This window comes from Pezoporus wallicus, unplaced genomic scaffold (genome assembly GCF_028554395.1).
Source record: "Pezoporus wallicus isolate ANWC-B61680 ecotype Strahan unplaced genomic scaffold, APGP_CSIRO_Pwel_v1 contig_4722, whole genome shotgun sequence".
Taxonomy (NCBI): domain Eukaryota; kingdom Metazoa; phylum Chordata; class Aves; order Psittaciformes; family Psittacidae; genus Pezoporus; species Pezoporus wallicus.
In genome coordinates, this window is record NW_026641840.1 from 2,192,946 (window position 1) to 2,211,282 (window position 18,337).

General features: G+C 49.1%; 1 protein-coding gene across 7 annotated transcripts in view; it reads left to right on the forward strand.

Annotated features, from left to right (window-relative positions):
- Positions 1 to 696: 696 nt before the first annotated feature.
- FBH1 (F-box DNA helicase 1) overlaps positions 697 to 18,337 on the forward strand; it is a 29,498-nt gene continuing 11,857 nt past the window's right edge. For 3 of the 7 annotated variants that reach the window (XR_008974406.1, XR_008974405.1, XR_008974407.1), the window contains exons 1-10: positions 697 to 804; positions 3,361 to 3,516; positions 5,622 to 6,127; positions 8,457 to 8,587; positions 10,597 to 10,732; positions 11,375 to 11,565; positions 13,319 to 13,432; positions 14,903 to 14,994; positions 16,934 to 17,102; positions 17,888 to 18,116. Coding sequence is in view for 4 of the 7 variants with exons in the window: in XM_057425519.1 (XP_057281502.1) it covers positions 795 to 804; positions 3,361 to 3,516; positions 5,622 to 6,127; positions 8,457 to 8,587; positions 10,597 to 10,732; positions 11,375 to 11,565; positions 13,319 to 13,432; positions 14,903 to 14,994; positions 16,934 to 17,102; positions 17,888 to 18,116 (1,734 nt within the window). In the remaining 3 variants the exon portion in view is untranslated. The remainder of the gene's footprint in view (positions 805 to 3,360; positions 3,517 to 5,621; positions 6,128 to 8,456; positions 8,588 to 10,596; positions 10,733 to 11,374; positions 11,566 to 13,318; positions 13,433 to 14,902; positions 14,995 to 16,933; positions 17,103 to 17,887; positions 18,117 to 18,337) is intronic. The other 4 variants (XM_057425519.1, XM_057425521.1, XM_057425522.1 and 1 more) reach the window with 2 other exon arrangements.

Genomic DNA, 18,337 nt, shown 5'->3' on the forward strand with positions numbered 1-18,337 from the left:
CACCGCGTTGTTTACTTCCCGAACACGGAAGTGCCGCGCCATTGGGCATCGTCACTCTCGGCGCTGCTTATGATTGGCCAATAGGGCTCAGAGGGGCGGAGCCTGAGGCATCGCGCGGTTAGCGCCGGGCTAGGCGCGTTCTCTTATTGGTGGATAGGGCGAAAATGGGCGGGGTTGGCGAAATCGCGCGGGAAGTGCGGGAGCTGTGGCGGCTATGGGGGGTAAGGCGGGGCTAAGGCTGAATGGGGCGCCTGGTAATGGGGGGCTCCGTGGTTGTGGGCGGGCCTTGGCAGTGGAGGGGGCTCGATAATGGGAAGGGATTGGTGATGGGGGTGTCCTTGGCCTTGGGGCAGTGGCACTGGGGGGAACTTGGCATGGGGAGGGGTTGGTAATGGGGGGCCTTGATAACGGGAGGAGCTTGGTAATGGGGGGGTCTCCTCGGCGTGGGGGAGACTTTGTTATGGGGACCCTTGGTATTGTGGTGGGTTCATAATGGGGGGGCTTGGTAATGGGGGTCTTTAGCAATGAGGGGGCCCTTGGCATGGGGTGGGGCTTGATAATAGGGGAGGCTCCTTAACACAGGAGGGATTGCAATAAGGGGCACCATTGGTATTGAGGCTGATCCTCTCACTTCGCAGCTGGAGTATCTTCCTGTGGCTGACTGGCTCTGATCCTCAGCGTCCTCCTCAGTGATGGAAGCCATGAATGGTGATGGGGCTTCGTAACGCAACGATTGCTCAGCACATGTGTCACCTCCTGTCACTAAAGAGAAAACTGGAGAAAAGGGGAAAAACATGAGTGCAGGTGAAGCGTGAGTTGGTCGTGGGATCCCAGACTGATTTGGGTTGAAAGAGACCTTAAAGCACCTTCAGTTCCAGCCCCTGCCATGGGCAGGGACACCTTCCACTAGAGCAGCTTGCTCCAAGCCCCTGTGTCCAACCTGGCCTTGAACACTGCCAGGGATGGGGCAGCCACAGCTTCTCTGGGCACCCTGTGCCAGCGCCTCAGCACCCTCACAGGGAAGAGATTCTGCCTAAGAGCTCATCTCAGTCTCCCCTCTGGCAGCTTAAAGCCATTCCCCTTGGCCTGTCCCTACAGGCCCTTGTCCAAAGCCCCTCTCCAGCTTTCCTGCAGCCCCTTTAGGCACTGGAGCTGCTCTAAGGTCACCCCTTCAGGAGCCTTCTCTTCTCCAGGCTGACCCAGCCCAGCTCTCTCAGCCTGGCTCCAGAGCAGAGCTGCTCCAGCCCTCGCAGCATCTTCATGGCCTCCTCTGCACTCGCTCCAACAGCTCCACGTCCCTCTTGTGCTGCTGCCCCAGAGCTGGATCAGGGCTGCAGGGGGGTGCTCACTGCTGCTCACACTGTTGGTGTGCAGTACATGGGTTATCTTGTGTTGGGTTTGTGCACTTGAACCCTCTGCCATGGTCCTGGTCTGTGGGGTTTTGCTGTCCTGGCATCAAGGGAGCAGTGGTTTTGCCCTCAGTTCTGATCTTGTGCAAGAACTTTCTGTGTCTGACAACTCCAGGACTGGACTGAGCAGGCACCTCAGCTCTGACATCTGCAGTCTCTGTGTGCTTCAGAGAACTGGGGCCCTTTAATGCTTTGCACTGCTTAATCCAAAAGAAGGTTTTCATTTTGGGTGAGAAAAACCATTTTGAAGTAGAATCATAGAATCAAAGAATCTTTTAGGTTGGAAAAGACCTTGAAGCTCATCGAGGCTAAGCATTAACCCATGTCCCTGAGTGTCGCAGGACTGGCTTGCATTGCTTTTTATCTTCTTGCCTCATTTGCTGTTTCAAGGCTCATTTGCTGTGTTCTGAGAGCATGAAGTCGGAAAACATCCTTTCTGCTGTGCTGACGTGGCTGAACGGCAGGAAGCAGTGTCATGAACTGACCCTTGGATCCTGCTGGATGGGATCAGTCCATCACTTGCGGCTGCCATAGACACGTTAGAGAACTTTATCCTCTGCACCACAGCATAGTAGGAAAGTAGAAGTGAACCTGCATGAGCAGTGCTCTGCTGGCAGCTCAGTCAGGAGAGAGCCCGTCCTGTGCCATCGTTTTGGGTTTCCCGTGAGCGTTTCTGGTAGCAGTGAGTTGCATTCTGTGTTCCTTTCCTGCTGGCTCCCCTGTGCATGGAAGAGAGGAGCTCGTGCACGTTTCAAGTAAGGTTTTCTTAACTCTTCACACAGATTGTGCTGCTTCTTACCCATCCTCGTGGGGAAGCACTGTTCTGTGAGGGGGTTGTGATTCCTCCTTAGTGGAGGATCCCAGCTGGATCTGTTTGTGAGAGGCTCAAGTTTGTGTGTTTGAATGTTGGTTCTGACCTTCCTTGGGTGAATCACTGTTGTGTGATGGCACAGTTCAGCCTTCATAGTCTGCCTCAGCGTCCTCCTAATGATGCTTTGCTGTTACACAATTGCTGTTGGTATTATATGGTATTACAGAGAGAGCCACAAAGCTTGCAAGGGTTCTGGTTTTATGTTGTCCCCTTTTGTTCTGAAGCCTTGTACAACGCAGGAGAGGGGACCTGGGGTGAAGTCGCTGTTGCAGTGACTGCAGATGTGTCGCCCTGATGTGATGCATTGCCCTCCTTCGCTCCTCAGCAGAGCATTGTATGAGCTTCTGTTGTGACTCTATCCTGGGCTGCACCAAAAGGAGTATGAGCAGCACCTCAAAGGAGGGGATCCTGCCCCTCTGCTCTGCTCTCATGAGACTCCTCTTGCAGCACTGTGTGCAGTTCTGGTATCCCCAACATCAGAAGGACATGGAGCTGTTGGAGCAAGTCTGGAGGAGGCCATGAGGATGATCAGGGGCTGGAGCACCTCCTATATGAAGACAGGCTGAGAACACTGGGGCTGTTGAGCCTGGAGAAGAGAAGCTGTGTGGAGACCTCAGAGCAGCTTCCACTGTCTGATGGGGGCTACAAGGATGCTGGAGAGGGACTCTTCATCAGGGACTGGAGTGATAGGACAAGGGGTGATGGGTTCAAACTGAAACAGGGGAGGTTCAGGTTGGAGATAAGGCAGAAGCTCTTCCTTGTGAGGGTGCTGAGGCGCTGGCACAGGGTGCCCAGAGAAGCTGTGGCTGCCCCATCCCTGGCAGTGTTCAAGGCCAGGTTGCACACGGGGGCTTGGAGCAAGCTGCTCTCGTGGAAGGTGTCCCTGCGGGTAGCAGGGGCTGAAACTGGGTGAGCTTTAAGGTCCTTTCCAACCCAAACCAGTCTGTGACTTATTTGGAGAAACTTCTGGCTGAAGCTCCAAAGGGAAACTGGTTTTATGCCTCTGTCAGAGCCATGGGGTTTATTCTGTTCTTTGCTTATACTTCGGGGTCTGTTTTTTGTTGCCTGTTGGCAAAGCAGAGAAGAGGTTCAAGAAAACCCATCTGACAGCCCAGGAGTGCGAAGCTCTTGCTGAAGGTTCATCTTCCCTGACGCAGCCATTGAGTCAAAGCCAAAGCAGAGGAGATGTAAACAGGGGCCTCCATCCCAGCCACCGGACACAGAGACATCGAGGAGGTACCGGTTTTGAATGGTTTGAAGGCTGAGGGGTCTGGGGGAGAGCAGTGCTGGTAGTACAGTGTGGGGCAAAAGGGCGTTGTGTAATCCATCCCTGCGCTTGTGCTGGTTGGAGTCATGGAGTCCCAGCTTGAAGGGACCTCAGGGATCAGCTGGTCCAACCTTTCTTGGCAAAGCACAACCTAGACATGATGTCCCAGCACCCTGTCCCGCCCAATCTTAGCAGTGTCCATGCTGGGGAATCCACCACTTCCCTGGGGACATTATTCCAATGGCTGATTGTTCTCATGGTGGAAAATTCTCCTTTTGTGTCCAGTTGGAATCTCCCCAGGAGTAACTTGTGCCATCACCCCTTGTCGTTTCCATGGGACTTCTTGTACAAAGGGAGTCTCCATCGTCTTTGTATCACCCTTTAAACACTGGATGGTGGGGATAAGGAGGGGATAAGAGCCTTCTTCTCTCCAGGCTAAACAGCCCCAGCTCTCTCAGCCTTTCCTCACACGCTTCCCAGTCCTTGGATCTTCTTTGTGGCTCATCTCCAGCCTGTCCACATCTCTTTTGTAGAGCAGGGACCAAAACTGAGATTGTGGGGACCACAACTGAGACAGCGGGGACCAAAACTGAAGGGGAGTAGTGCCAAATAGAAGACATTGGTTGGCTTTGAGTGTTGCGTGGCAAAACCGGGGTTAATCTCTGCCTCTGCAAAACCAGGTAGCTACAGAAAGAGATTCTGTGACTGCTTCCGTCTATGGGGGTCAGGTTTGTCTTTGCATGTGTTTAGTCTCTCCTCACACCAGAAATGCCACCATGTCTCTTGTGTTTAGCTGTTGGAGACTACCTGTGAAGAGCAGCAGCTCTCCCTGAGGAACACTCCTGTTAGAAACTATTAATGATGTGATTCCTGTTTCTGGATATTCTTTAGGGTCGTTATTAACTAATAATGAGTTGATTAGGTACATGGGATGCTAAAGTGTTGCTGATATTAATGATCTGCAGCTTTCCTGGGAGTGGGAAACATTGGGATACCCAGCTTGGAGATGCTACATACATGTGTGGCTGAGGAGACAGGTAGAAAGCAAAGAAGAACTATATCCTGAATCATTCCTCAGTGCCTTGGTCACTGTGGAGATGAGACTTAGGAGCATTGTGGTGTTTCCCTGTGATGCTTGGGAATCTCTCTGTACCTTGGTGTAAGGTGACTCGCTTCACAGATTGAAGTGAGGCCGGACGAGACATCAGAGTCCTGGACTCTGTGTTCAGACTTCTCCACTTCATAGCAGTGATACGTTTGACTGTCTCACTTTAAAATACCTCATTATCTTGGATGCTGCAGGATTTAGGCTATTGGACACGAGCGTTCCCTGTTCATTTTACGCAGTGTCTTTCAAATCAGACCTCTTTCAGCTTCACCTTCAGGAGCATCCTGAAGCATCAAGCATCAGCAGTAGCTGCTTGCGATTTGTTTCTTCTCGAGTTGCTTCTCAGCCAAGCATCAGGGTATTCTGGGAGAAGGACAGAAGAATCCTATCAGTGCTGATAACTCTAGGCTGTGCTACAGGGACTGTGTGGCTGTCAGGAAGGAAAGGCTGCTGAGAGCAGTCTCTTGCCAAGTTTCAGTTTCCTTTATGGTCCCCAGCGCAGCCAGGCAAGAAATCACTGTTTATCCTTTTAAAGGCATTGGTCTTTCTTATACCGTGGTAGGAGCAGCAGAGGCTTGGTGCTGTGACCTCATGATGCAGAGTAGTTAAACCTTGAAGCTCTTCTAATATCTTAGTCTCCTTCTCACCAGGTGAAAACCAGTGATAACGACTGGGAGCCCAACCTCAGACTGAGGAACACGACCACAGCTCAAGCCTTGCCTTTGTTTCCTTCTCATTTCTTGTAGACAGTGGAAAGAGATGGACGTTGTTCTGTTGAATTGCCTAAGTTGCCAGGAAAGCACCATGAAGCAGGATAGTTCACCTGTAGGAAGCTCATACACCTATGAGGAGCCCTGTGGAGATAACCACCACCTTACACAACCTTTGGGCTCCTTTTTAGCTCAGAAGCAGTGTGCTTTGCCCTTGTTCTTCTTCACCCCACTCGTGTTCTTTCTCTTTCTGCAGGCCAAGGTCAGCTCAACATCGCTGATTACTTCAAGGTCCCTGGGACACAACAGGTGGCTGCTGGTGGGACGAAGGACAGGAGAATCAAAGAAGAGCTTCTGGATCCCACCTTTGCTGATGATTCCTTCAGCAATGACTCTGCTTTTCTGGAGGATGAGGACTTTATACCAGCTCCTAAGGAAAGCTCCAGGAAGCGGCCTCTGTCCGCTGCAGGTACCCTCAAGCCAGAGCATGATTTGTGGGCTGAACCTGAGAAGAAGCCCTTGGTGGTTCATCCAGAACACAGCTGGATCAAGCAGGAACTTGATGATATGGAAATTGAGCCAGTCCCTGATACGCACTATGGACTCCTGGGGACTCGGACCTGGGAAGTGCCTCAGGGAAATATTGATATGCTGCCTGTCGAAGTCCTTAGGAACATCTTTGCTTTCCTACCAGTGATTGATCTGTATCAGAACCTGAGCCTGGTGTGTCACTGCTGGAGGGACATAGTCAGTGATCCACTGGTAAGGACTTGCTGTGATATTGATTTGAGCCTCTTCCCTCTCCTACTCTTCTGCTCTGCTCTTAGTCTTGTGGCTACACATGCTGTAGGAGCATCCGTGCTGTGTCTCTCTCTTTAAATTGTTTATTGTTCCTAATGCCCACATCCTGTCTTCTTTTGTCAATTTGTGGTCCTCTGGACCCCAGTGGCATCTTTGGATGCCAGCCTCTATTGGAAAATCAATACTGGTGTAACTTCCCTTGATGCCCTCTTATTTTAGGGAGAAGCTGCTGCTTGAGCATTCACACACCACCCAAGGGATCACACACACAGCAGCTGGGACTTTAACTGCTGGGACCAGTGTCCCTTTGCAGCGGGTGGCTGCAGTGAGCCCATGGGTGCCCCTTTTGACTCCTCACTCACGCTCAGATGTGCTTCTTCCTCCTGCTTCAGGTTCATCTTCCTAATGTCTGATATCAGTCTCCCCTCTGGCAGGTTAAAGCCATTCCCCTTGGCCTGTCCCTACAGGCCAAGCCCCTCTCCAGCTTTCCTGGAGCCCCTTTAGGCACTGGAGCTGCTCTAAGGTCTCCCCTTCAGAAGCCTTCTCTTCTCCAGGCTGACCCAGCCCAGCTCTCTCAGCCCGGCTCCAGAGCAGAGCTGCTCCAGCCCTCGCAGCATCTCTGTGGCCTCCTCTGGACTTGCTCCAACAGCTCCATATCCCTCTTGTGCTGCTGCCCCAGAGCTGGATGCAGCTCTTGTTATCATGTGGAGCTCCAGCTCCTGCAGACAGCAGGAGCCTCCTTATCTTCTGGTTTGTGCTTCTTGTGCTGAATGGCAGAGCATGGGACACTGAAGAAGTCCTGGACTCAGGATAAACAGGACTTAGCAACAACTAAACCCATCAGTGTAATCACAACATTCTTCTCACACTAAAGACAAAACACAGCACTGCGCCAGCTTCTGGGGATAATACTGGGAAAACCAACTCTATTCCAGCTGAAAGCATCTCTTGGTGAAAGTCCACAGTTTCTGGCCTAAGGCTTTGGCCAACCTAGCTGCTTTGTAAAGCTAAAGCTGAGCAAACAGCATCCTGAACCACACAATACTCTGACTCAAACAATTAAAACTTACTTATTTAAGCTAAATCGCTAACATCTTTTAGTACTTCCCATAACATGGATAGAGCATCCTGTAAGACTGCACACAATCTTCCTTTCTATCTGACAGGGGTCATGCAGGACACTGGCTCCAGACTGGGCAGTGTCCTCTTGTGGCTGGTGGATGTCCCATGCCCCAGCCTGTGTGTGTGGTGTCTCTTGTAGTCAAATGGCTTTAGAGGAAATGCTTTTAGCTCTGGTTGTGTGGAGCTGGATCCATCTGCAGTCGAGGCTCTCACAGTACAAACAGTGGTGACCCCCTTTTGGCTGCAGTGAGATCTCTGCATCCAACGAGAGGTGACTCAGAGGCAGCCAGCGCTGCTCAGCTCGCTCCATTCGCACTGGGAACACTCAGCTGGTACAAAGAGGTTCCTCAGCCTGGCACAGAGCCAGGGGGCACTGATCACAGCCCAGGTTTTCCTGGGGTCCATGTTCTAGTTCGTGCCTTGCTGATAACTTGGGATGAGTGAGGTTGGATGCAATGCAGGAGGTGTCATAAAATCATGGGATGGCTTGGGTCGAAGGGACCTTAAAGCTCATCCAGCTCCAAGCCCCTGCCATGGGTAGGGACACCTTCCACTAGAGCCGGTTGCTGCTCTAAGGTCTCCTTCGAACCTTCTCCAGACTGAACCAGCCCAGCTCTCAGCCTGTCAATGCCCTTCACTCTGCTTTAGCAGCACGTTTTGAGCCTGAAGAACTAGCGATGCATAACAAGTGCATACATTGACTGCTCAGTGTGCTCAAGTCCTCTCCCAAATCTGCTCTGTGCTCTGTACACAGCCCAAAAGGCAGGGTCCTGGTGGTTGTACCAAAGAAGTCCAAACAGCAGGCTGCGGGAAGGTCAGGCTTCATGGATGTAGGGATTTTAAGCACTCAGAGCAGCTCTGTGCAATAGTGTTGAAAATATTCCCATTCCTGTAATGTTTTTGTTTTGAAACTGAACTAGCATCACCCTGTTCCCATAATACTATTAAAACCAGCCTCTTATAGGCATGTTTGCAGGCTATGAGGAACAAGTCTGTCTTTCTTTCCTTCCTCTTCCATTCCCCATCTCATGCTAGGTGTTTCCATCAAGCTCCAGGGGCGTTTTGAACTCCAGGTCTTTGGATGTCATGTTGATGAGCTTATTGCCAGAAGAAGCCTATTTTCCAGTGCTGTGAGGTGAAAGATGGTTCTATGTGCTTCACATTCCAGTTCATTCCCTGGAAGAAGCTGTACCATCGGTACCTAAAGAAGGAGGCCACGGCCCTGCGCAGCATCGAACAGGTCATGCAGGATTTTGCCATAACAAAGGAGCAGGAAGGATGCGTGTTTGGGCTGATCAGGTGAGTCCAGTTCAGCATTGACTTGTACCTGTAGATCCTCAGACCTTCCTTGCTTTGGGTCTTCTTCCATTGTAGCCTGTGAATTGCCAGGAGAGCAATGGGTTTGTCTTCTAAACAGGAGGGAGATGGACAGGAAGATGAATAGAAATCACTACAAGGGTTCTAGAAATAGGTGAAAAACTTCCCTTTTTCTCTTCCTTGTTCTGTTTGGAGCACTTGGTCATAGAATCATTTAGGAGAAGATCTTTAAGATCATTGAGTCCAACTGTTAACCCCGCACTGTCAATGCCACCACTAACCCGTGTCCCCAAGCACCACATCTGCACATCTTTTAAACCCCTCCAGGGACGGTGACTGCAGCCCTGCCCTGGGCAGCCTGTTCCAATGCCTGAGCACCCTCTGGGGAAGGAATTGTTCCTCAGCTCCATCTCAACCTGCCCTGGTGCAGCTTGAGGCCGTTTCCTCTTGTCCCATCCCTTGTTCCCTGGGAGCAGAGCCCAGCCCCTCCTGGCTCCATCCTCCTCTCAGGCAGTTGGAGGGAGCCATCAGGTCCCCCCTGAGCCTTCTCTTCTCCAGACTGAACCCCCCAGGTCCCTCAGCTGCTCCTCTTAGTACTGGTGCTCCAGTCCCTGCACCAGCAGCGTGGACACATACTCCAGCACCTCAGTGTCTTTCCTGTAGCCCAAAACTGAACATGGTGTTTGAGGAGATATACAAGTAGAGGATGAAATCTGGAGAAGAGAAGGTGGAAAGGGGATCTAATCGCTGTCTTCCCGTGTCTAATAAGACGCCATAGAGAGCATGATGCTTGGAGGTGCACAGTGAGAGGGCAAGAAGCAATGGACACAAGTTCCATATAGGAAATCCAGTTAGATATGAAGAGAGCAGCCAAACACTGACCCAGAGAGCTTGGGAATCTCCATCATTAGGGATGCTCAGGCCTCAAGTGGACAAATGACCAAACCTTGAAGTTGCCCCTGCACTGAGCAGTTGGCTTCCAAAGTCCCTTCTGCAGTTTGCATCATTGATAGCAAGTGAGAAGTGATGGCTAAGTGAGAGGCTGGGTGGGGATAGCCTTCTACTAAGAGATGGAGAAGCTGGACTGGGAAGAGGGGGTGGAAGAACAGTCTTGAATAGTGTTGCCTGTTGGAGGGCAGGGAGATGGTTGTTACATCAAAGGAGGAAAGAGGTGAGGAGAGCCTGAGCAAGAGGGTGCCAACAAGCAGCTGCTGCATTTGGAGGCTCAAAGGAAGGTTCTGGAGATGGACCTGCATGTCGGAGCACAGCCAGGTTCGGTTCAGCAATTGAGAGGAGCTGCCAGGAGCTCCAAGACAAGCATTAGATGACAGAGTCAAATATGGGCTGCTCTGTCACTTGCTGCTTTCTGGCACCCAACAACAAGCTTGGGGGAGGATGTTCCATGGTTGCTTCCTGCAGGGTGACTGTGCTGGAGAAAGTGAGGCCAATGTAAGCATCCCTTTCAGCATCACTTTGTGTTTCAGGAGTTGTCACGTCAGCTCTGCTTCTCCATCTCCCGATGAGCCAGAGAGGCTCAACATTTCCTGGGCTTAGGTAAAATACAAGGATCTCATGGAGGGTGTGAGATTTGAGCTCTTCTTCCTGGTCCCTCCCATCTCCAATGTATTCCCATCTTTTCCTTTCCTGAAAGGCTGCTTTCCTGGACCTGCAGTGACTTATCAGTCAAGGCCAAGCCCAAGCCAGGTCCCTGATAAGAGCAAGTGCACTGTTCAGACCTCTGTAGTCTAGAGGGACTGATGTTTGGCAGTTAGATGGTGCCAATAGAGTCAGATTGGTTTAGGAGCAAAGTGGGTCCATCTTCTGAAAGGAGACTTTGAGACAGCCAGAAAGAACTGGAGACTAAAACGATGGTATTATGGAGAAGGCTTTATTTACATCACTATATAAACTTGGTATATATTTATATATCAGGTGAATAAACCCACTTGATAAGGCTTCTTTGCAAATGCTGCTGTTCCCACTCTGTGCAGGTGTGTGTCTGCCATACCCACCAAGTGGAAGGTAGATCCCGGTGCGGTTCTGCGGTGTTTGAAGAGTCATCACCTCTTCTCAAAGGCTGAAGTCTGTGTTGTCAACAAGCTGCCACATTTACAGAGCAGGGCTGGGGTAGGTTTAACAGCGATTACCTGGTTTATGGAACAGGTTTAGCATTTCCTGGTGCTTTGAAGACAGATCTGCCCTCCTGCATCTGAAGGTTTTCCCTTTGGGGTGTTATTTGATACTATTCATACAGTCACAGATGGGTTGGGTGGAAGGGACCTTAAAGCTCCTCCAGTTCCAACCTTCCAGGGTTGGAACACCTTCCACTAGAGCAGCTTGCTCCAAGCCCCTGTGTCCAACCTGGCCTTGAACACTGCCAGGGATGGGGCAGCCACAGCTTCTCTGGGCACCCTGTGCCAGCACCTCAGCACCCTCACAGGGAAGAGCTTCTGCCTAAGAGCTCATCTCAGTCTCCCCTCTGGCAGGTTAAAGCCATTCCCCTTGGCCTGTCCCTACAGGCCCTTGTCCAAAGCCCCTCTCCAGCTTTCCTGGAGCCCCTTTAAGCACTGGAGCTACTCTAAGGTCTCCCCTTCAGGAGCCTTCTGCAGGCTGATCCAGCCCAGCTCTCTCAGCCTGGCTCCAGAGCAGAGCTGCTCCGGGTTATGAGTTTGTCAAGGCAGAAGTGTTTTTCCAGCGTGGAAGCAGTGTTTCCCTGCTCCTAAAGCCTCCTACAGGCTTTCTGCTCATTTTCTTGGTTGCCTCCCCCAGCCTGAGAGCACTTGGGCCATCATTGCGGTCATGGTGCTTTTCTCCGATGGCGTCAGCGACATCCAGAAGCTGATCAGATGTCTGCAGAGACCCTGCTCTACCCTCTCTGTTGTGGATGTGACCGAGACACTTTACTGCATGGCAACACTGCTGTGTGCAATGAGAAACAAGGGCATCGTCATCACTAACAGGTAAAGGAAGAGGAAGATGCTCCCTGTCTGCCTGCCTCTTTCTAGCTATAATAATGTGGAGTATATACAGTGAATATATGCCCATAAGCATATATTTCTATATATTTCATGAGCATATATTTCTCTATATATAAAATATATATTGAATATGTATTAACATATGTATATTTAATATATGTAATATATTCATATTATTATACATATAAATATATATTTTATATCATAAATATATGTGAACATATATATATGAAATATGTATTTTCTGTATATTTCATGAGCATAATATTCCTCTTAGGGCTCTCTGGTTGCTCAGTGTACAGTTTGTTGGGAACAGTGTGCACATTCCTAGCTTGTTGCAGGAACATTCAGGAGTGTTACCTTTAGATTTGCTTTAGTTCCAGGACTGTTCTATAATCCACTTGTTTTTCAGGAGATAAAGCTCAAGGAATAGGATTTTTTTCAGAAAGAAAAGCAGATTTTAAAGCAATTATATAAACTTCCTGCTTAGAAATAGATGCACATCACAATTTAATGTGGGTATTACCTTCCCTCTGCCTGTAGGTAGCGATCCATCCTCTTGTCTTTTGTTCACAGAGGTGCCTGGTAATGCAGGTAAGAGCCCACAGAATTACAGTGAGGATGAGATAAGGAGTAAGGACACTTGTAATTGATTCTTAAGGGAAGACTTGAGAGGAACTGCACTGAAAATGGATCTATAGCCAGGAAGAAGAATGCTCTTTAAGCTGCCTTCTGCACGGTATAGATCAGCCTGTGTTAGACACTTCATCCTCTGCTTACTCAGGCATGGGCCATGTACTCAGGCTACCAAACAGGGAAATCAGGATGCTTCTTTGGCCTGTTAGTGATTGCTGATTGCTGGCTAAGGTCATTAACTTGAGTTAACACCTTCTAAGGGTGTGGCAGACAGAGGATGTACTTGCTAGCAATGAGAGTTCATGGTCAAAGTCACCCATGTCTCATCTCCACCTCTTTAAATAATGGAGGAGAGAAGAGGTAAGAATGACCACATCTCTTCTGCCATTATCTCTTCAAACCCCACGAGGTTTGTGATTGGGGTGTGAGGAGGAAAACCTGGCCTTGAGGAACTGTCTGAATCCTGTTTGCAGCTCCTTGAGCAATGTGAATCTGAGAGTGCAGGTCACCTAATGTGAGACACAAGGTTTGTCCTGGAGTGTGGCCCTCTTAGGCCACAGGACCAAAACTGGACTAAAAGAGGTAAAACCACAGTGGTGTCAACCCTGGTGTGCCATGGAGGTTCATTTTATACCTGCTGTTGCCAGCACAAGTAAAGCCACAGAGTCTCTGAGCTCCATTCTTTGCACCATGAAGGATTGTCAGGGGGTCGTCATAAGGCAGTTGATGAAACTGGTTCACTTCAAAAGCCTGAACTAGCCCCAAATTCTCTCTCAAACTCCCCTAGGCTGTTGCTCATAGTGGTTCAGGAGAGCAAAAGGATGCTTTGGACTGATCCCACGTCACATTTGCATGGCAGACCCTGAAACCCAAACCTAGCAGGAGTGAGGAGGAGGAGGCCACAAACAGAGCACTCACTTTTTGAGGCAGAACTAACTACTCTTAACACAGTCTCCTGCAACTCCCTGAGTGCCTGGGGCTTTGTGCCCCATCCCAGTGGAGTTATTTGAGGTGTTGGTGGTCTTTTAGGTAGCTGCAGACACTTCATTTGCTATTGATGAGTTCTCAGTGATAGTTTGTCTCTTGTCTCTTCTACCAGGATCCATTACAGCATTTTCTACTGCTTGTACCTGATGGAAAATGCTTCTGTGACAATGCAGACAGTGGAAGAGGATGCGGTGGCTTCGTGCTGCAGACAAGACTTACAGTCTGGGTAATGCTATTGTAGGTGATAAGTAAGCAGGGTCCTGGTGGAGGGATGAACCTTGAAGGGCGAGCAAATGTTTCCTGGTAGGAGCTGATTGACAAGACTCGTAAGGATTGGTACAAACCCTTCTTCTGCTCCTTTCCCTCTTCTCCCTGAATTCTCAGAGGAAAATCAGGCCTTAATCTGTACAAATTGAATTTCCAAGCACTGAGTAAATTTAGCAGTCATTATTCACTGATGGATCTATATTTTGGTGGAGCACAGTTCCATGTGCTCTTCCCAAATCACCACTCTCCCTATGGATAAGAAGCTCTGAAAGGAGGGGAGAGAACCTGCTTTAAATTTAGCAGTGGGCTCCTCTGGAAACACAAGGTGCAGTCAGTCCAGGGGCTGGCTGCTGGTGGCATTGCTGAGGCTGTTCATTTGTGAGCACTGCTTTCTGTGCATGGGAGGAAATTAGATACCAGCCCCAGGGCGTTGTTTTGGCTCCTGTTTTCTGGATCCTGTTGGATAACTGGAACATATTAACATAATATTAATACCATGTGAATATTAACATAATGTTATAGATATTACAGGTTAGCATTGGTTGGTAACTACTGCCTAGAAAGGAAGGACAGTGAGGAATGAAATGCTTTCTTGGCCTGTGGAGGTCCAGGCTTGGTTCCACTTCTGCTGTAGAGTCATTTAGTTTCCTCATCCTTACCTACAGAAGGGGTAGTGCTTTCATCTGTGACAGGGATCTAGCAAAGATAAATCCAACCACTGATGATCCAAGGTACAACAGTGCTAGAGGTTATAATAAAATGAATAAATCAGAGGCTATTTTCCCAGCCCTTTCATTCCACCCCTCCATTTGAAGTCTTCTAAGCAGAATCTGCTTGTTCAGTAAAAGATGTGTCCTGGGGGCAGTCACCTGACTGCCAGCTGTGGAATGTCAAGGATGCTTAAACAAGGCTTCCGTGGTATTGGAGAGGACCCTGCACAAAGAGGTGGTTCATGCTGTTGGCCAATTACAGGATTTAGACCTTTATGAAGACAACAACTGCACTGAGTGCCTTTCTTAATGTTAATCAGAGCTCTCGGCTCCTCTGGGAGGCAGGAGAATGGATCTGTCCTGTATGCTCAGACATCAGAGCGCAGCAAAACACTCCAAACCCAGGTCACTGTTTTCAATAAGCCTAAGGAGCCACAGTGCCAGATTCATCTTTAAAGGCTTAGGCCCCTTGAGAAGATCTTTTCCTATAGAACATTCCCCAGGTTTATTCTTTACCTTTGCTATCTCCAGTCTTTTCTCATTCCCTGCTCTTCTCCTGTGCACAATAACCAAGTAGCACTAGTGCCACCTTCCTGCTTGTGGGAGGGGATCAGTCGTTCCATTGGGTTCCTTCTGCCCTTAGTTGATGTGGTTGGTTTATGTGGCAGGATTTATGCCCTTCATTCCTTTCCCTTTGTGTTGCTTTCTGCTTTTAATAGCTGGCCTGAGGTAAAGCTGACCCACGAACAGCAAAGGGTTCTGAATCACAAAATTGAGCATGGTCAAATAGTGAAGATTATGGCATTTGCAGGTAAGAGCCAAAACTTACATTGTAAGACTGAATGTGTAACCTCTAATCCTGCCCCTTACCCCCCTGCTCCTTTATCCAAGGAATTGTGTGGATACCAGGGGATGAACCCTACTTTTAATCAATAGAAAAACAATCAGAGCAAGCTTTTGCAGAGAAATGGGGATGGGAAGCGTGGTGGTTGCTGCCGTTTAAGCTGGGTAAGTGTCTTATTCAGATGTGAAACTGAAACCAAGTGTCAGTGACTGCCCAGAGCAGCTTGTCAGGGAAGCCAGGAGGGGAAGAGCAGCTCCATGTGTTGCTGTTTCGCAGTGTTATTGTCCACAGGCCTCTAGACAGAGCCAGTCTGACTTGTTCAGATTTAGCATCCCTGTGGAAGCAGCACAAGCTAAGAATTCCTCAGTGCTTGACACTGTTTTGAAAAGGGGAATTGGATAAAATCAAGTCTGTTTATAAAGAGAAGGAAAAGTCAGTTTTCTCCTTCCACCTCCAGAGAGTTCCCTTTAAAGACACAACCCTGGGGCCTCGAAGCTAATGCATGCTCTGTGCCAGAACAGACCTGCTAAAGGACACGTACAGCAGAACACCACGGTACAGAAGCCACTGAGGGTGGTTTCTTATGTCTGCACAAAGTCACCGTGCCCCCATGATGCAGAAGGGAACATACATGAACAGAGGTTTCATGTGACCACAACAAAGCTGAAAAAGAGCTGACAAAAGGCATAAAAGAGTGTAATTATTCTTCAGACATGTGGGTGAGGGTGCTTGCCAAAGCCTCTCTTAGCTCACTGCGATGTAAAGGATGCCGTAGAGGGAATGATGCAGTGACAGAGCGGCTCAATGTGTTTCTGCATCCATCCATGTTCCTCATAGAGGGTCTTGGAAAGGAGCAGCCTCAGGATCCTTCTCTGTAGGGGTCCACCAAAGGGTCAGTCTCACATCCACATGGGAAAGGTTATGGATGAGACCCTTGGTGGGTTGTTTCATGCTCTGGACTGCATCACCCAGGAGATGTAAAGGAACTTGAGGGTGAGGTGGCCAAACCAATTGCTGAAAGCTGTTGTGGCAGTGGAGTTAGAGAGAGACATGGGAGCAATGTACCAGTGAGCCCAGTATCCATACCAGGCACTTTGGGTTTCTGTGCCAAGGTTTTGGTATTGGGAGGCTACAAGGTTGGCTTCTGTGAGAACCTGCTAGAAGCTTCCCCTGTGTCTGATAGAACCACTGGCCAAGGCTGAGCCCATCAGTGATGCTGGTACCACCTCTGGGGTAATGTATTTAAGAAGGGAAGGGGAAAACATGCAGCTAAAGACAGGAGTGAGAATGTATAAGAGAAACAACTCTGCAGACACCAGAGTCAATGAAAAGGGTAAGAGATGCTCCAGGTGCCAGAGCACAGTCGTTCATAAGAGCAATTTTAACATTCCATTTACCAAGCTGTCTTTCAGGAGAACTAGGACCTTCTGGTATGTTCAGATTCCTGCAATACTGGGTGATAAAAGGGGGTTTTATTAAAAGCTTTTGGGATGCAGACTGTAAGTTTTCAAAGCTGCTTTTGCTCCACGGCTTCTGCTGATTTCACTGGAGCTGGTAAATAAACTCCCATTAGCTGCAAATAGTCCTGCTGTGCACTTAGGACAGTAGGAGGGAGGAGGTGAAGCTGATGAGAGGGGTGTGGGTTCATTCATCCCTGACTCTGGATCATAGAATAATGGTATTGCAGAGCGCTTTGGGTTGGAAGGGACCTGAAAGCTGATCCAGTTCCAACACCCTGCCACAGGCAGGGACACCTTCCACTAGGGCAGGTTGCTCCCTGCCCTGTCCAGCCTGGCCTTGAACACTGCCAGGGATGGGGCAGCCACAGCTTCTCCATTCAACCCATTCCACCCTCACAGGGAAGAGCTTCTGGATGCTTTATTATTTGCTTTCTTGTGTTCTTTAGGCTCAGGGAAGACCTCGACCTTGGTCAAGTATGCGGAGAAGTTTGCAGGTCTGCAGTTCCTTTACGTGGCATTTAACAAAGCAGTTGCAGAGAAGGGGAAAAGTGTCTTCCCCAAGAATGTCACGTGCAGGACTTTCCACTCGTTGGCGTATGGAAGTGTTGGCAAACCGTGAGTGGGGACTTTGGATTTCTTCATTGAAGGCTAATGCAGCAGGGAAAAGACAAGGCAGGAAAGGGAAGTCTGATTTTGAAGTAACCCTCCAGGATCTGAGGAAGCAAAAGTAATGGGGGAAATGATTTCTTTCTCCTGCTTCAAGCCGGGCTGTGATTTATGGTTTCTGAATGCTTTCAGTGATTTTAGCATTCAAAGGAGCCTTGGGAAACAGAATCATTGCCCTGCTCTGGCATAGAGTGCTGACACAAGCCCCATCGCTGGTTTGGGGGCTGTTCATCCTGTGCTTATAGCCAAGGAGCACTTCACAGGGAGACAGAAGCCACTGAGAATGTCTTTTCCCCATTTCCCAATTACATTTCAGTGGTACAACCACGCTAAATGCTGTTTTTCTTTAGAGGAGGTGGTTGTTTTAACCTGAGTTATTCTAATGAGCACTGTCTGGCACATCTAAACTGCAGATGAGAGGGAAAATGAACCACATCCTGGAAAGAGGTAATCCTCTTAACTGGCTCTGGAAACGCTGTAATTGCAGAGGGGAATGCTGGGAATATCTCACTGGCTCGACTTTCCATCTATAAAATGAACATGTTTGTGCTTCCACCACAGAATGCGTGCAGATTTAAAAGCTATTCCATTACCAGGTTACAGTGGGTGTATAAACCAGAGCTCTATCTGCAAGTGTTAGTGTGCAACAGGAAGGAGACTGAGCTTGCTTTTCCACTAGGCTTTTCCTGTGTGTTTCAACATGTCTCTCTTGTTTTGTGTCATCTGTGGCCCAGCTATAAGGAAAAAGGCAAGCTGAACTTCTCCAAGATGTCAGTTTATTCCATCAGTTCCCTTCTACGGAACCAGAAGGGCCAGTCTCTGTTTGTAAGAGGGAAAATGGTCTCCCAAACCCTGGAAAGCTTTTTTGCCTCTTCAGATGAAGAGATCTGTGAAGAGCACTCTCCTCATTGGTTCAGAAACACTCATGGCCAGACACAAGCTGTCAGTCAAGCAGAAAAGGAAGTGAGTATCTGGATTGGGCAAGACCGCAAGGGTTAGAAGGGCCTCATCTCCCATCCGCATCTCTCCTATTTCATGGGTATTTGAGCTTCAGCTCTCAGAACTGACTGTCAAAACATGGTTATTCCATGGTTATCCCATGGTTATTCCATGGTTATTTGTGACAAATCCAAAGGAACCAGGGCCTCTTTGTTGTCCCTGTTTGCACAGCTGGCTTCTAGAGA